At 41.4% G+C, this 19,050-nt stretch overlaps 1 protein-coding gene across 1 annotated transcript in view; it reads left to right on the forward strand.

The window, feature by feature from the left end:
- METTL3 (methyltransferase 3, N6-adenosine-methyltransferase complex catalytic subunit) overlaps positions 1-19,050 on the forward strand; it is a 30,691-nt gene extending 11,641 nt beyond the window's left edge. Inside the window, exons 6-11 of the mRNA XM_073631520.1 lie at positions 969-1,156; positions 9,368-9,406; positions 9,495-9,603; positions 10,668-10,733; positions 12,487-12,599; positions 18,735-19,050. Of these exons, the coding sequence (XP_073487621.1) occupies positions 969-1,156; positions 9,368-9,406; positions 9,495-9,603; positions 10,668-10,733; positions 12,487-12,599; positions 18,735-18,906 (687 nt within the window). The 3' untranslated portion in view covers positions 18,907-19,050. The remainder of the gene's footprint in view (positions 1-968; positions 1,157-9,367; positions 9,407-9,494; positions 9,604-10,667; positions 10,734-12,486; positions 12,600-18,734) is intronic.

Below are 19,050 nucleotides of genomic sequence, written 5' to 3' on the forward strand. Positions count from 1 at the left end.
CGTGCTTTGGGTTTTTGCATCAGTTTGGCATGAGTCGCTTCTGAGATCACTGTTTGCTTTTTGAGATGCGGTGCCTAGAAACACATATAGAAACATAGCTGCAAGTGTGTTGCTGTGTGGGACAGAAAACTGGGGACATATTGCACATTCTGCACTTCAGCTCAGGCTGCATTTAAGTGTAAACAAGGCACATAAAAAAAAACAATTGTTTTCAAAATGTCCTTGTGGAGATTGCCATTTTTCTAGTGCAGAAAACCACAGATCGCTGCAAAAGTTGAGCAAGACTTAATAGGTGTATTTGATCTGTAGGTGATCTCTTTCTCTTCTGCACTTTAGGAGTGCCAAACCTGAATGACACAAACAAAAGCCCATCAGCACTCTGCCTGCAATCAGCTCTGCCCTGCCCTGAGAAAATAATGCCAATTCAGTGAAAAGCAAGTTATACATCTGCACATGTTTTGACACCAATGTGGTTGAGCATTTTTATGTTTAAATCTGCTAGTATGATCTAAAGGCTAAATTCACCTTTTAAAAGAAGAGGGGGGGGGGGGGATTGTTCAGGGGAAAAAAAATAGCATTATTATTTTTTTTCCTCACAGGAGCCTGCAAAGCATTGCACTCGTGTTCAGCAGATCATGGGTGTAATGTCAGGCTCCTGCAGACTTTTCCTTCAGCTCTGTACAGGCTGCCAGGAGAGCTGGAGAAAGTGTCAATATACAGTACAAATACACTGGTTATCACACTTGTATTCCATTGTGAACTACAAGTTCGTCTGCTCTGGTGGAATACAGTACTTGTAGTTTATTCATTCACAGATCTCTGAAGGGGGGTGTGGCTGTTTCTTAGCAATGTATTACATGTTATCCTCTAAATATGGGTGTAACCAGCTGCTAACGTTGCAGTTAGCCTTTAATAGCTGTATTGGTTTGACTTTACCAAGTGTAATTTTTGGGTCATTTGTTAATCAGTGGATCCGGTGTGACATCCGATACCTGGACGTGAGCATTTTGGGCAAGTTCTCTGTGGTAATGGCTGACCCACCATGGGATATTCATATGGAACTGCCATATGGGACCTTGACAGATGATGAGATGAGAAAATTGCAGATTCCAGTACTGCAGGATGATGGATTCCTGTTCCTCTGGGTAACTGGAAGGTAAAACCAATTGTTTTTTTTATAAGCACCAAGTTGCCTTTTATAAAGGACTAAGACAGAAACATAGAAAAACATGTTTTTTTTTCTGATGTTCACCCCTTTTTAGTTTGTTAACCAAAAGATATTTGATTTTCACAGCAATTTCTTTTTTCCTTTTTCTTCTTTTTTTTTTACGCTGATCAATTTCATTGAGAAAAATTTATAAAACAAAGAAAATGTACACGCCCAAAACAAGCTCATACAAATAAAACAATTCAAAACAATAAAAAGCAGGAGTTCATAACATAGCATTGGTAGAAGCATAGTAAGTACAGTAAAAGAGGAACACTCAATCAGTGTGCTCTAAATCTCTCAGTGCACTGTAATAATTGCATATATAAGCTTAAACAAATGAAGAGTATATAAGATCATCAAATCATTTACCATCTTCCAAGTTATTGTTGTTGAAATTGTATATTATGTAGTATTGTTTTTTTAATAAAAAGAATATGGCAGTATTGGGAATGGCCTTCCTTACGAATACCATACAATTTTCAAAATCAATAAACACGGATAAAAGAACAGAACAATGGTACATGTATTTATTTACCTATCATATGACCCATACCCAAACAATAAGTGTATAAAATCTTTAGTTGCCAAGGTAGGAAACCATGGGGTTTATTTACTAAAGGCAAATCCTCTGCACTGCAATTGCACTTGGAAGTGCAGTCACTGTAGATCTGAGGGGGACGTGCAAGGAAAATAACAGCATTTTTGTCTGCACATGATTGAATGAAAGAAATCAGCAGAGCTTCCCCTCACTTCCAAGTGCACTTGCAGTACACAGTGTATTTGCCTTTAGTAAATCAACCCCAATGAGTCTAGGGAAGTAATCTGTTAAGAATCAATTATGTTGGGGCTAAACCAGGAATTTCCAACCAGGCACCCCAAATTTTTGAAAGTTTGTTAGGACCTCTAGGACAACCTCTAGGATGGCATTAATCAGTTGCTTCTTCCACATATCAAAAGTGGGAGGGGGGGGGGGGGTAAAATCATTTTTTGTACCATAAGTTTATGTGCTATTGACAATAATCAACAATGCTCAGTCCTGCATTGACGTCCAGCTTCAGGGAAAGTTTTTTGACCAAGTGAGCGGTCGCATGATCCTGGATAACTGCAAAAAAAAAAGTTATTAACATTGGTTTCCCAGATTTTGACATATGAGAGTGTCATATCTATTTAAGAATTGATATTTGGTCAGTTCTATACGTAATGCCTATCAAAATACTTTATATTAACCTGTACTGAGAAAGTATGTAGTATGCTACTAAGAAAATATAATTACTGCGCAATCAAAGTGAATAAGTGAACCCAACCCGCAACTTCTTGTGAGATACACACAACAACATAAGCTTTTCAATAAATAAGTTGCGCTAGTTTTTAACCACTTCAGCCCTGGAAGGATTTACCCCCTTCCTGACCAGAGCACTTTTTCCAATTTGGCACTGCGTCGCTTTAACTGCTAATTGCGCGGTCATGCAATGCTGTACCCAAACGAAATTTGCGTCCTTTTCTTCCCACAAATAGAGCTTTCTTTTGATGGTATTTGATCACCTCTGCCGTTTTTATTTTTTGCGCTATACACGGAAAAAGACCGAAAATTTTGAAAAAAAATGATATTTTCTACTTTTTGTTCTAAAAAAAATCCAATAAACTCAATTTTAGTCATACATTTAGGCCAAAATGTATTTGGCCACATGTCTTTGGTAAAAAAAATGTCAATAAGTGTATATTTATTGGTTTGCGCAAAAGTTATAGCGCCTACAAACTAGGGTACATTTTCTGGAATTTACACAGCCTTTAATTTATGACTGCCTATGTCGTTTCTTGAGGTGCTAAAATGGCAGGGCAGTACAAAACCCCCACAAATGACCCCATTTTGAAAAGTAGACACCCCAAGGAAATTGCTGAGAGGCATGTTGAGCCCATTGAATATTCATTTTTTTTTGTCCCAAGTGATTGAATAATGACAAAAAAAAAAAAAAAATTACAAAAAGTGGGGTCATTTGGGGGGGTTTTGTGCCACCTGGGCATTCCATGGCCTCCGAGACTGTGATAGGCAGTGAAGAGTGAAATCAAAAATTTACGCCCTTAGAAAGCCTGAAGGCGGTGCTTGGTTTTCGGGGTCCCGTACGCGGCTAGGCTCCCAAAAAGTCTCACACGTGTGGTATCCCCGTACTCAGGAGAAGCAACAGAATGTATTTTGGGGTGTAATTTCACATATTCCCATGGCATGTTTGAGCAATATATCATTTAGTGACAACTTTGTGCAAAAAAAAAAAAAATTTGTCTCTTTCCCGCAACTTGTGTCACAATATAAAATATTCCATGGACTCGACATGCCTCTCAGCAAATAGCTTGGGGTGTCTACTTTCCAAAATGGGGTCATTTGGGGGGGGTTTGAACTGTCCTGGCATTTTATGCACAACATTTAGAAGCTTATGTCACACATCACCCACTCTTCTAACCACTTGAAGACAAAGCCCTTTCTGACACTTTTTGATTACATGAAAAAATTATTTTTTTTTGCAAGAAAATTACTTTGAACCCCCAAACATTATATATTTTTTTAAAGCAAATGCCCTACAGATTAAAATGGTAGGTGTTTCATTTTTTTTTCACACAGTATTTGCGCAGCGATTTTTCAAACGCATTTTTTGGGGAAAAAACACACTTTTTTACATTTTAATGCACTAAAACACACTATATTGCCCAAATGTTTGATGAAATAAAAAAGATGATCTTAGGCCGAGTACATGGATACCAAACATGACATGCTTTACAATTGGAACAAACGTGCAGTGGCAACAAAATAAATACATTTTTAAAAGCCTTTAAAAGCCTTTACAGGTTACCACTTTAGATTTACAGAGGAGGTCTACTGCTAAAATTACTGCCCTCGATCTGACCGTCGCGGTGATACCTCACATGCATGGTGCAATTGCTGTTTACATTTGACGCCAGACCGACGCTTGCGTTCGCCTTAGCACGAGAGCAGGGGGGACAGGGTTGCTTTTTTTTTTTTTTTTTTTTTGCTTTTTTTCTTTATTATTTTTTTGCTTTTTTATCTTAGTTTAAAACTGTTCCTTTCATTTTTTTTTTTTTTAATCATTTTTATTGTTATCTCAGGGAATGTAAATATCCCCTATGATAGCAATAGGTAGTGACAGGTACTCTTTTTTGAAAAAATTGGGGTCTATTAGACCCTAGATTTCTCCGCTGCCCTCAAAGCATCTGACCACACCAAGATCGGTGTGATAAAATGCTTCCCCAATTTCCCAATGGCGCTATTTACATCCGGCGAAATCTAAGTCATAAAATGCTCGTAGCTTCCGGTTTCTTAGGCCATAGAGATGTTTGGAGCCACTCTGGTCTCTGATCAGCTCTATGGTCAGCTGGCTGAATCACCGGCTGCATTCTCAGGTTCCCTGTTGAGACAGGAGAGCCAGAGAAAAACACGGAAGATGGTGTGGGGGGGGGGGGCATTCTCTCCCACTGCTTGTAAAAGCAGTCTAGAGGCTAATTAGCCGCTAGGATTGCTTTTACAAGAAAGCCGACCGCTGGCTGAAAAGAATGATACCAAGATGATACCTAAACCTGCAAGCATCATTCTGGTATAACCACTCAAAGTCGTGAATGGTGTACCTGAAGACAAAAATATGGTTAACAATAAAGCACAGTAAACGGTAAAGTATAAAAAATTGCATACCTGAAAAGCAAACATGATAAAACATAATAACAATAAAACATTGCAGAATAGAATACAGTAAAAAAGAGCAGAAGAATAGAGAGAGAACAATAAAACGACAACTATTATTTTTTATTTTATATTTTTGTTTGTGTTTTTTTTTTTTTTTTTACACTTTTTTTGTAACTGTAACTTTTATAACTGTAACCGATTCCAGGTTCGGGTCTCTCAAAATGCGATGGCATCTTGGGAGACCCTGTGAAAGTGTGCCTAGTCTGTGCAATGCTGTACCCTACGCTAATACTCAACTAGTGAATGGTAGCGTTCAAAACATTCACCAATGCAAAGACCAGGATTGACAGGAGGGACAATAATAGCGGGTGTCACGCCTATATCCACGCTTGCTTCAGACACAACATCTTTTTTGGGGGGGTTCGTTGGGTAGGGGTACTCGGGAGGACATAAAAATGCCTCTCATGCAGCCGACTGCATTTGGTTGGGGATGTGAATGGGGGAAGTACGGGCGCTGCAGAAGTGGTGGGTTCCCAATTAGGATTGGCGAATGCAGCAGGAAGGGCATTATGGGCACGACGGGCCTGTGTTTGTCTTTTTGGTGGCAGCGGGACACTACTTGTGCTTGCCACCTCACCAGCTTGAACTGCACTTATGGGACTCGCCACGTCACCAAGTGTTACTGCAGTGCTGGTTTGACTACGACCGGGGTGTACTAGGCCGCTGGCGCTTGCCAGTTCACCAAAACGCTACCAAAAAAACTGTTAACAATCGCAGGGATCAGGCCTGACTCTGCGAACGCTGCAGTTATGCGTTTAGTGTTTTGTAAGTAACAGTGATCGATCGATACTGCACTTGGGTGGGCTGGGCTGGGCCGGGTGGAGGGGCAAAACTCAGGTGCTAGCAGGTATCTGGGCTGATCCCACTAACACTGCGTTTTTGGGAACCCTAAACTGCTGGGGACGCTAGTATAGATCTGATCGGATCAGATATTGATCAGTTCAGATACTATACCACTAAGGGAGGTGTACGGTGCGTGCGTGGGTGTTAGCGCTACTGGCACTAACCTGACGCTGCCTGGGGCTGGTGCTTGCCAGTTCACCAAAACGCTACCAAAAAAACTGTTAGCGATCGCAGGGATCAGGCCTGACTCTGCGAACGCTGCAGTTATGCGTTTAGTGTTTTGTAAGTGTCAGTGATCGATCGATACTGCACTTGGGTGGGCTGGGCTGGGCCGGGCGGAGGGGCAAAACGCAGGTGCTAGCAGGTATCTGGGCTGACCCCGCTAACACTGCGTTTTTGGGAACCCTAAACTGCTGGGGACGCTAGTATAGATCTGAACGGATCAGATATTGATCCGTTCAGATACTATACCACTAAAGGAGGCGTATGCTGCGTGCGTGGGTGTTAGCGGTACTGGCGCTAATCTGATGCTGCCTGGGGCGACGCATATCACCGCCGGGTGATCAGGGGGCTAAACCTTTATTCGGTAATAAACGGCGGGTGCCCTGACACTATAAAAAATAAACAAACTAACCAGCGTCACCCGTAACGGTTATACGGTGATCAGTGGTGAAAGGGTTAACTAGGGGGCAATCAAGGGGTTAAAACATTTATTAGGTAGTATATGGGGGTCCCTGTCGCTATAAAACGCTGACGGCGAACCTAAATATTTACGTCCCTAACTAGCGTCACCAGCGACACTAATACAGCGATCAGAAAAATGATCGCTTAGCGACACTGGTGACGGGGGGTGATCAAGGGGTTAAAACTTTATTAGGGGGGGTTAGGGGGGTATCCTAGACCTAAAGGGGGCCTAACACTCACTGCCCTAACACTGTAACTGTCACAAACTGACACCAATACAGTAATCAGAAAAAAAAAAAAAAACCTGCTTGGTGTCAGTTTGTGACGGGGGGGGGGTGATTGGGGGGCGATCGGGGGGGGGGATCGGGGTGTTTTGTGTGCCTGGCATGTTCTACTGTGTGTGTGTGTGTGTGTGTGTGTGTGTGTGTGTGTGTGTGTTGGTGCACTCACATTACAGTCTTCTCTCCTCGGCCCGGAACGGAAAATACCGAGCCGAGGAGAGATGACATCATTTCCTCTGCCTCTGTGTACAATACAGAGGCAGGGAAATGATCCCATTGGCTGGGAGCGATCGCGAGGGGGGGAGCCATGAATGGATGGCCTCCCCCTCACCACTGATCGCCGGGGGAGATTTGCCGACCGCCGCAGGCACCGGGGGGGGGTCCGATTGGACCCCCCACCCGCGGGCAGGCAAGGACGTACCTGTAAGTCCTTTTGCCTGCCCGTGCCGCTCTGTCGACGCACATCGTCGTGCGGCGGTCGGCAACTGGTTAAACAATGTGATTGAGTAAAAAGTAACAAGTAAGAACAAATAAAGTCCATCCAGTGTAGTAACATCAATGTGAAATGAGGAACGATGTACCCAGGGAATGTGATATAAAAGAGATAGATGATTTCCAGTGTTAATTTAGTCGACTAAATGAATACTATTTTAGTCGACTAAAATACGACTAAAGCAATTGAAATGACTAAAATGCAACTAAAACTAAAATGAAATTTTAGTCAAAAGACTAAAATGGGACTAAAACTAAAATGCCATTTTAGTCAAAAGACTAAGACTAAAACTAAATTGAAGTCTGACTTCAAATTTAACACTGGTCTGTAGTGCATGTTCATACCTCAATAAAATAATAACATATTAGATTTTTCACTCCAGCAGTATATGAATTTGGAAATTGTAGAGAAATGTTAAATGTTAATGCATTACAATTTATTTACACCCAATAGATTTTAGACGACTAAAATGTATTAGAGATTATAGTCGACTAAAATTTACTGGAGATTTAGTTGACTAAATACGACGAAAACTCAAACAATTGCAGAAGACTAAAATGGGACTAAAACTAAAATACCATTTTAGTCCTAAGACTAATGCCCTGTACACACGGTCGGACTTTCCGACGGAATATGTGCGATCAGAGCTTGTTATCGGAAATTCCGACCGTGTGTGGGCTCCATCTGACTTTTTCCATCGTAATTTCCGACACACAAAGTTTGAGAGCTTGCTATAAAATTTTCCGACAACAAAATCCGTTTGCGTAAATTCCGACCATGTGTGGACCATTCCGACGCACAAAGTGCCACGCATGCTCAGAATAAATTAAGAGACGAAAGCTATTGGCTATTACCCCGTTTATAGTCCCGACGTACGTGTTTTACGTCACGGCGTTCAGAACGATCGGATTTTCCGTCAACTTTGTGTGACCGCGTGTATGCAAAACAAGTTTGAGCCAACATCCGTCGGAAAAAATCCATGGATTTTGTTATCGAAATGTCCGATCAATGTCCGACCGCGTGTACAGGGCATAAGACTGAAATGAAATCGAAATTCGCTGCCAAAATTAACACTGATGACTTCCACCACTAGACACACTGCCGCCTACCAACTTTCTATGATCTCCTATTACAGGAGTTCACAAGCGCTTTAGTCTTAGAAACCCAGCCAGGGTCTTTGTTTAAACACAGCAACAGTCTGTTTCAGAAGGTCAGCAGTAGCATACTACATCTGCCTATGTGTCCTAGTCGAGTGGTGGAAACCTTTGAAGACGCTGTGGCTGAGACTGTTGCTGTCTTTAACAAAGACCCTGGGGCTGGGTATTAAGGGGAAAGTGCTTGTGAACTCCCGTAATAGGAGATCATAGAAAGTTGGTAGGCGGCAGTGTGTCTAGTGGTGAAAGTCGGCTCTCTTTTATATCACATTCCTTGGATGCATCATTCCTCATTTCACATTGATGTCACTACACTGGATGGACTTTATTTGTTACTTGTTATTTTTTACTCATTCAATCACATTGTTTAGAAACTAGCGCAACTTATTTATTGAAAAGCAGATGTAGTATGCTACTGCTGACCCCTCCTCAAAATTCCAATTACCTTGTCTGTCAGTAGCTTCATTTGCTAAACAGAACAAATATGCAGATCGGGAGCACTAACTTGTCTATTCAGTATGCTTTTTTTATGTCATGAATTTAGATATTGCAGACAGACGTGTAGCCCCTGAAGAAGAGGTCTCAACACTTATAACCTTGAAACGCGTTGGACCTCTGTTCTCAGCCCCCTGCTGAAACAGTCTGTGTGGGGTTAATTGCATTATTGCAAACAGATATGTATACTCTTGTTGTTACCACCATCTGAATTTGCTGGCATCCACCTCTTTTATCCTTGTCATGTTTTAACTTTTGATAATAAAATTATATAATTTTTTGATATATCATTGTTTGAAGACTCTTGCCTTATAAAGTCCCATCAGAGGAAATTTCCCATTGTGTAGTCTTATAGGGATGTGGGCAAGGTGTCTTCTTCCACAAGGTTCCTGTCACTATCATTGTGTATATTTATTTTGTATGAATACATTTCTAACTTTTTTTTTTTTCATTTTATAGAGCTATGGAACTGGGTCGAGAATGCTTGAAGCTGTGGGGGTAAGTGTATGGTACTGTCAGTTTTTCCACTTGTGACTGATAGATGCTCTTTTCTAACCAGAGTTTTAATTGGATTACCTATCTACAGATACGAGAGAGTGGATGAGATAATCTGGGTAAAAACGAACCAGTTACAAAGAATTATCCGAACTGGACGCACTGGGCATTGGCTTAATCATGGCAAAGAGCACTGCTTGGTAATTGTTTTGTTAACTGATGACATATATGTACTCTTTTCATAGTAGCAAGAACTTATTTTTTAAATCTGTTTATTACATTCAGATACACCCATATAAGTATCATCTGCATTTAATAAACTAGAATAAAAGTAAATATAATCATGGGAAACTTTCTTCATTTTCCCATGTGCAGATTCAGGTATCTCTGGCAAAGGCGCTTTTTTTTTTTTTTTTTTTTTTCTTTACCGACCAATATTCAGAGATGACATGTCCGTCGGAAATCCAATCTATGTTTATCAGTTTGCACAGATTTATTTGTTTTTCAAATGTATTTGCTAGGCTGTGTGTGTGAATCCCAAGAACCCTTTTGCCAGTCTAAAGTTACAGATGGTGTCTGGCTCATTTGGGCATTTTCAGCTATTAATACTATGTACTAGTTAAACCTATTTACAAAAAATTGTAGGGTTCGTTACAGCCTAATTTGGGAACATCTTAATTCAGAGAGAGACGGAGCATTGTTCTGTCTGTTGCAGCTTCAAATGGGAACTCTGTACCTTTTTATTTTGTACCTGTTCACTTACACATGGGCCCCTCTCATTGGCTTTCTTCACTGAATCCAAGCTCTGCACTCATAAATCATCCCCAGCTGAAACACTATCACTCTTCTGTTTATCCCAGCCATAGAGACTGAAGACCAGGACTACAGTATATTACAGACCAAAAAGTATTCAATCTTTTATAATGTAACCCTATTTTTGATCAAAACTGCAAGAATTATCTTTTTTTTACCCAGGAATTCTGATCTCCCAGTCTAGGAAATATTGCTGTGCAATGCATGCAGGATAATGTAAATGCATAGGCTGGCCATTGCCATACTATTGTACTGGCTGGAGAGGGTAGTGAAAGATGGGGAGCATTTAAGGTACATGCAGATGAGGGGGGTGGGGAGGATGCTTCCAGTTCAACTTTTCTTTTTTTGTTAAAAGGTGATCTAACTCTTTAAGACAGTATTTTGGGGGCTTTAGGGAGGTATACCTACTGGGATGAGCACTTCTGATGTTTCTTCTGTTTTTACATTTCAGGTTGGTGTGAAAGGAAACCCACAAGGATTTAACCGGGGTCTTGACTGTGATGTAATTGTGGCTGAGGTACACAGAGTTTTTTCTGTTGTGTAGACATTTTAAGATGCCCATAGACATCAGACTCCATAGTAAACATAATAAACATGAAAGCATGAGCAGGGACATGAACAGACATCCGATCACCATTTTCTGACTACTTTCTGGTGACGGTTTCTGCTCTTTTCCCATAACCAATGGATTGCTACTGTCGTGCAAGGTTTTTAAGTGAACAAATGTTTGAATAAAAAATGTATTGAGAAAAATAAGGGGTTGGCCATTGCTTTTCTCCTGAACATTCTACTTGCCTGATTGTGCCTGGCTTTAGTATCTCTTTTGGTCTTATGTCTCTCGTGGGAATGCGCTTATTTGTGCACACCAAATCAGCTGACAGCAGGCTAAAGCCCGTTGTTGGCTGGCATCACCAAGCCGCTCCAGTCTCTGGATGTCTCTTGAAAATAATGTCAGGATCCACCCAGATGCCTAAGCCAGCCGCTCCTGCCCAACACTTCAGTGAGCAATGAAGGGTCAGAGCAGAGACCGGTGACTGACAGTCGCTGCTCTGTGCTTAGAGGGGACCGGAGAACTGAGCGATCAGTGGTCATGTGATAGCTCAGTTATCAGGTTTAGAGTCTGAGAGGGACAGTCATATAGGTGAGGAGTATGTGCTTGTTTGTGGTTTATTTTTTTATTTTTTTTATAGTTTCTCCCACTTCTCCTTTAACCACTTTTAGTACCAGGCACTTTCACCCCCTTGCTGCCCAGGCCAATTTTTAGCATCAGCACTATCACACTTTGAATGACAATTGCACGGTCAAGCAACACTGTATCCAAACAAAGTATTTTGTCATTTTTTTTTAGAGAGATGGAGCTTTCTTTTGGTGGTATTTAATCGCCACTGTGTTTTGTTTTTTTTGCTAAACAAATGGAACAAAACAAATTTTGAAAAAAAAAAAAAAAGTTTTTTCTTTGTTTCTACTATAAAATTTTGTAAATATGTAAGTTCTTATTAATTTCTTCATTTTAAGTGTGCTGAGGCGGCACTGATGGGCAGCCTTTATGGGCATTGATAGACGACACTGATGGGCAGCACTGATGAACCACTGACAGGCATCACTGATGAGCCACTGACAGGCATCACTGATGGGCACTGATATGCAGCACTGATGTTCAGCACTGATGGGCAGCCTTTATGGGTAGTGCTGATGAGGAGCCACTGATGGACACTAAAAGGCAGCACTGCTGGGCATCGCAGATGGGGCTGCACTGATAATCATTGCATTATCAGTGCAGATCTCCTTTGTCAGGAAAGCTGCTTATCGGTTCTCACGCTGACAGCGCATGAGTAGAGGAATGCTGATAACTCGCACTTCCTAGTTACTGTGATCAGCTGTGATTGGACACAGCTGACACATGGTAAAGTGCCTACGTCAAAGGCTCTTTACTGTCGATCGCCGCGCTGCACGCCACCAGGGGGGCGCGCACGAGCAGCATGTTCTGAAGGACGTCATATGACGTCCAGTCAGAATGGGGATGTGGTTAAAGACATTGACCATGCAGATTAGAAAAGTCAGAGTGAAGTCATAAGTCCTAATCAGCATGATTATGCCAGTTCAGTAATTTAGTAAGTACTGAAGCCACAGACATCCAGGGATGTAGTATTTGGAGGCAGGTTAAACAATATCAACCCCTCATGCCTCCTAGGGTAACAAGTTTGCTTTAATTTATGAAAATAAATCTTGACGCATTTGATTAAACGAGAAATGTATTTTAAATCTTATAGGTTCGTTCTACAAGCCACAAACCTGATGAGATTTATGGCATGATTGAGCGTCTCTCACCTGGAACACGCAAGATTGAGCTCTTTGGACGACCCCATAATGTGCAGCCAAATTGGTTGGTACCAACTTTCACAAATCACCACACTGTAATGACTGGCATTCTGGTTATATCTCCAATTCTCTTGTTTTCTATGAGTTACTATCTCCAAGGCTACTTGATCATTACTTTAGTGTAACGCAGTTCCATAGAGCTCTCTACTTTTTTGTCTTAGCAGAAAAAGTCATCGCAAATCATTCAGAAGGCATATCAGGTTTTCATAAATTTCCATTTCTTTGTTTTCTATTGAAGAACACAGAAATATGCATACTGTCAGGTTATACTACAGGAGGATTGGACACTAGCAGACAGAAAAAAAATGTAACCCAGCCCCCCGATATACCCCTCATGCTTTAGTTTTTTGCTAGGGTCTTAAGAAGATGGACGTCTTATTTCTAGCTCTGCTGTTTTTGCTCATTTTGTTTGCCTTTTTATTTTTTTCCTCTTTCATTGACTTCTTCAATGAAGTGAAGTAAATGCGTGAGCTGGTTTGTACCTGTCCTGGCTTTGAAGGCGTTACCCAAACCCAGCTGAACTGGATTACAGGGCTATCCTGGAGTGTGACATTTGGGCACTGGGCTCTGCATGGTGGTGCTTTTAAGACCATGGAGCGCTCTCCAGGTCCGAAGCCATGGCACGGCCCCAGAGCAAGACCCTGTTTCTAAAACCCATTTTGCGAGTAAGGCCTGTCTTTCTACCGCATTGGGAGCGACTTGGCTATCTGCACTGCTAGACACCTTTCAAATTTTTCTGGTTTCACTAAAGTAAGGGCTTGATGCTGAGGACTAAGCACTAACGTCACTGGCTGGATGGAGTGCAAATCTTTGATAACCTATTCTTCTTTTTTCTTTTTTTTTTTTTTTGCTTTTATACTTAAATTCTTTGTCAATAGACTTCAAGCTTCTTCACTTCATAGCAGCTTGAGCTGGTCTCTACATAGCAACTATCGACATCAGCTTTTCCTCAGCATGATATTGGAGTGCAGTACCCAAAACCTGCTGAACTGGAAGCTGTGGGGCTAGCCTAGAATGTGACCTTTGAATACTGGGTTCCATTTGTGCTTTCTAGACCTTAGTACGCTGGTAAAAAGCTAGTTGTGGAGTGCTCTCCAATTCCATAGCTGTGGCATTGCCTCTATGCTTTTGTCCTGTCTCTAAATTAACTCTGTTAAGTAAGGCTGTTTGGGCTGAAGCACCAGGAGCTACCTTGCTATTAGCATTACTGGGTGCTTTTCTGCTTTAATTTTTGCTGCCATTGAGCAATGAAGAAGGACTATCTTGCTGCTGCTCCTGCTTGCAAGCACCTCTTGGAACTCCTTTTTTTTTTTTTTTCCCTATTACCTATTTACAATGACCTGGTCACCTCCAGCTGCCTTGCCATCAGGGTTTTTGAGTAACTGAGGCCTACAGTTGACCCCAGTCTGTTTTTCCTATAGTGGTTTTGAGAACTACTCTACATCCATTACAAGGGAACAAGCCCTTGTAATCTGGAACCTGATATCCCTGTAATTAAGGATTTTCTTCATCTTAGTCTTCCTCAGGTCAGTCAGGGGAACAAGTCCCCTACCCTGTTCTAGATACTTCCACATCCACTCAGGACTTTTTGACCACGTACACTCAACTCTTTGCACACATTGACCACAGAGGCTCTAAATGCACTTTTGTGTGATTCTCTGCAGAGTCTATGTCTGACCCTGCAAAGGCCTTACATCAGGTTGGGCCACTGGTTCCTGTTAGCATCTCCAACTCAGAGTACCATCAGATTTTTCTGACTGATTTTTTGAGGCACCACAGTCTCTTGCCATCACCTCAGAATTACAGGTAGTCACGTCGGGTCTTATTGATGCCATGCATTCTACTCTGCCTTTAGAGGATCAGCCTGTTGTCTTTGTGCACTGGTCCAAATCATTTGGTGGAGGGGGATTATGGTGTGGGGTTGTTTTTCAGGGGTTGGGCTTGGACCCTTAGTTCCAGTGAAGGGGGACACTTAAGGCATCAGCTTACCAAGACATTTTGGACAATTTCATGCTCCCAACTTTGTGGGAACAGTTTGGAGATGGCACCTTCCTGTTTCAACATGACTGCGCACCAGTGCACAAAGCAAGGTCCATAAAAACATGGGTGAGTGAGTTTGGGTTGGAGGAACTTGACTGGCCTGCACAGTCCTGACCTCAATCCGATAGAACACCTTTGGGATGAATTAGAGCGGAGACTGCGAGCCAGGCCTTTTCGTCCACATCATTGCCTGACCTCACAAATGCTCTTCTGGAAGAATGGTCAAACATTCCCATAGACACACTCCTAAACCTTGTGGACAGCCTTCCCAGAAGAGTTGAAGCTGTTATAGCTGCAAAGGTTGGGCCAATTCAATATTGAACGCTACAGAATAAGACTGGGATGCCAATAAAGTTCATGTGTGTAAAGGCAGGAGTCCCAATACTTTTGACAATACATTGTATGTGTGTGATTTTTAAAACTAATTTCATACAGTATTTGACATTTATCCAGATCTTTTGTATTTACTGAATTTAAATTGGTTGTTTTTGATACGCCACATGTGTCCTGTGAAAGAATTTTCCCTTTGACTGGTATTCCAGTAATATTTTCTCTTTCATATTACTACAGCTGCTGCAGGGACCCCACTCACTTAGACCCCTTTCACACTGAGGAATTTTTCAGGCGCTAAAGGGCTAAAAATAGCACCTAAAAATCGCCTCTCCTGCAGCCCCAGTGTGAAAGCCCGAGTGCCTGTTAGAAAAAGTCCTGCAAGTAGCATCTTTGGAGCGGCGTATACACCGCTCCTCCACCGCCCCTGCCCATTGAAATGAATGGGCACTGCTGCCAAAGCGCTTCGGCAGCAGCGCTTTTCGAGCGCATTTAACCCTTTCTTCTGCCGCTAGCGGGGGTTAAAAGCTAAAACTAGTGTCGCTTTAGCGCTAACGCTGCCCGCTGGCAGTGTGAAAGGGGTCTTTGTGAGTTGGCATATTTCTACGGTTTAAACCATTTTACCTCTAATAAAAACTGACGGGTAATAATCCTTCTACACTGTATACATTCCACTAAATATATCGCATTAGTAAAATACCTCACATTTTGATAAAATAACTCATGCTTTATTTTAGTAGCTTTTTTTGTGAATTGAAAAAAAAAGTTTGGAAAAATCAGATTTTAAGAGTAAACTAAAGTCCCATACACACTATTAGATTTTCTGCAGATTTTGTCTTCAGATTTACCAAAACTATGTAGTACAAGGGCCTGCCTAATTGCATACAAATTGAAACTCTTAAGGTTTGACCTCCTAATATATGATTTTGGTAAATCTGAAGACAAAAATCTGCAGAAAATCTAATAGTGTGTATAGGGTCTAACTCTTTGTGAATTGAGCCCACTGAGACTATGAGGGCTCTCTGTATGGTTTTATTCACCAGTTCACCTCCGGAAGATTTAACACCCCCCCCCCCCCCCTTCATGACCAGGCCATTTTTTTTGCAATATGCCACTGTGTTGCTTTAACTGACAATTGCGCAGTCGTGTGACACTGTACCCAAATAAAATGTATGTACTTTTTTTTTATTTCCCCACAAATAGAGCTTTCTTTTTATATTTGATCACCTCCTGCGATTTTTTTTTTGTTTTGTTTTGTTTGTTTTATAGCGCAAAAAAAAAAAAAAACTTTCTGCTATAAAATATATCCAATAACAACATTGAAAAAAAATCGAATTTCTTCATTTAATTTAGACCAATATGTATTCTGCCACATATTTTTGGTAAAAAAAATCTCAATAAGTGAATATTGATTGGTTTGCGCAAAAGTTATAACGTTCACAAACTATGGGATATTTTTATTTATTTTAAAATTTTTTTATTATCTTTTTTTTGTTACTAGTAATGGCGGTGATCAGCGACTTATAGTGGGACTACGATATTTCGGGCGGACATTTGGACACTAGCAGACACTGTTGACACTTTTTGGGGAGCAGTGACACTAATATAGTGATCAGTGCTAAAAAAATATTGCACTGTCACTGTACTGATGACACTGGCTGGAAAGGGATTAACATCAGGGGCAATAAAAGGGGTTAACTGTGTTCCTAGCCTGTGTTTCTGTGTACTATGGGAGGTGCTTTCACAAGGGGAAGGCATGGATGCATGTCCCTGCTTTGCAGGAACACAGGATCCATGTCTTCCCTACTGACAGAACGGCAAACTACCCTGTTTATATGAGCAGGCTGCCATTCTACCTGTATACTGAGGGATCGGCGGGTGCCGGTGAACATCAAGTCTGTGGTACCTGCCGCTCAGCTCATGCTGTGTATAATCATCACAGCAGGAGCAAGCTGCGCCCACTACCTGAAAGAACCAGATCTCGTGTGTGTGTGTGTGTGTGTGTGTATATATATATATATATATATATATATATATATATATATATATGCAGATGGTGCTGCCTTGTAGCCATAAATCTTCTACAGGGCGGACCTTAAGTGGTAAAGTCTCATGGGTTGTAGTGATAATGTATTTCCACTTTTGCAGCCAAATTGGGATGACACCTACTTTGTTACATGTCCCTATCCACGTAGCATAACTTATCAAATAAAAAAAATAATTATATATCTTCTGGACCCTCCAGCAAGGAAATATTCTACTTTTCTTTGTTCATGAGGGGGCTGGGCAGCTATGTTTGCCATAATTAACCCTGCCTGTACTGTGCAAGTATCAAATGTAATCAGATTTGAACACGGTTTGTCCTAACAAAGGTTTAAAGGTGCAGAGGTTGAGCTTCTTGCATTGTATGTTAGTGAGGACAGACTTGGATCAGGTTATTGTTCAAAAAACCTAGCAGTCAGCCATGATAACTCCTCCTGAGAAACCTCTAAAAGGCAAGAATTTTTTTTTTAGGCATGCTGTGTCAATGAAAATGCATAACAAACATATAGTGGGGTTTTCTCAAATTTGACTGCAAAAGTGAGAAAATACTTCAAGAAATTTTAGAAAACATGCCTAATTTTCACTTAAAGTATTCAGGATAGACTTCTATACTCTTAATTAACCTCTTCAGATCTGCGCTATTGCCGAATGACGGCAACAGCGTGCACCTACATTGCTGGGATGACGTCTATTGACGTCGTCCCATGCATGAGTGGCCTGCGCTCCCCCTGCAGGGCGCGCTCGGTGATTAGCGAGTCTATGAGACTCGCCTGATCACAGATCGGAGTAAGGGGTTGGTCCCGACCCCTTACCACATGATCAGCTGTCAGCCAATGACAGCTGATCATGTGATGTAAACAGAGACGGTAATCGGATATTTTTTCTCCTCCCGCTGACAGCGTGAGGAGGAAAAAAAAAGCCGATCACCGGCAGTCCCTCCCTCACGGCGATCATCTGTGCCCCCTGCCAGTGACACCTAGCAATAGGCAGCAGTGCCGCCTTCCAATGCCCACCAGTGTCACCCATCAGCGCCCACAGTGCCACCCATCAGTGCCCACAATCAGTTCCACAACAACAGTGCTGCACATCAGTGCCACCCATCAGTGGTACCTATCAGTGCCCATCAGTGCCACCTATCAGTGCCGCCTTATCTGTGCCCATCAGTGCCGCCTTATCTGTGCCTATCAGTGCCGCCTTAACTGTGCCTATCAGTGCCGCCTTAACTGTGCCTGACCATGCCCATCAGTGCAGCCTATCAGTGCCCACCAGTGCCGCCTCATCAGCACATATCAATGAAGGAGAAAAATTACCTCTTTGCAAAATTTTATAACAAACTATGAAACATGATTTTTTTTTTTTTGCAAAATTTTCCATCTTTTTTTGTTTGTTTAGCAAAAAATTAAAATCCCAGCTGTGATTAAATACCACCAAAAGAAAGCTCTATTTGTGGGAAAAAATGAATAAAATTTCATTTGGGTACAGTGTTGTATGACCGCGCAATTGTCATTCAAAGTGCGTCAGCGCTGAAAGATGATAATTGGTCTGGGCAGGAGGGGGGTTTAAGTGCCCAGTAAGCAAGTGATTAAAAAAGCCTTTTGTTTGTACTACTGACAAATATAACTGTATAAGATTTTAATGTAACAATGTTTCACATGTTGCTCTGTAGCTTTACTGACCACTCGCTTTTTTTTTTTTTTTTTTTTTTTTTTTTTTTTTTTTTTTTTAGGATAACATTAGGAAACCAGTTGGATGGGATTCATTTACTAGATCCTGATGTTGTGGCTCGATTTAAGCAACAGTATCCTGATGGAGTGATCTCAAAACCAAAGACTGTGATGAACTGCTCTTACTACATGAATGAGCAAAATAATTTGGATCAGAAATGCATAGGCATTTGAGATCTATGCAGTCCCAATAAAAAGGACTTTATCACTTTTTGTAAAAAGACTTGTTTTACAATTGTAAATACAAATGTATGGCATTGTACTTATTTGGTAAAGTGCTGTATTCTAAATTAAACGTTCTAAGAAGCATTCAAGGAA

Source organism: Aquarana catesbeiana, linkage group LG01 (genome assembly GCF_042186555.1).
Source record: "Aquarana catesbeiana isolate 2022-GZ linkage group LG01, ASM4218655v1, whole genome shotgun sequence".
NCBI lineage: Eukaryota > Metazoa > Chordata > Amphibia > Anura > Ranidae > Aquarana > Aquarana catesbeiana.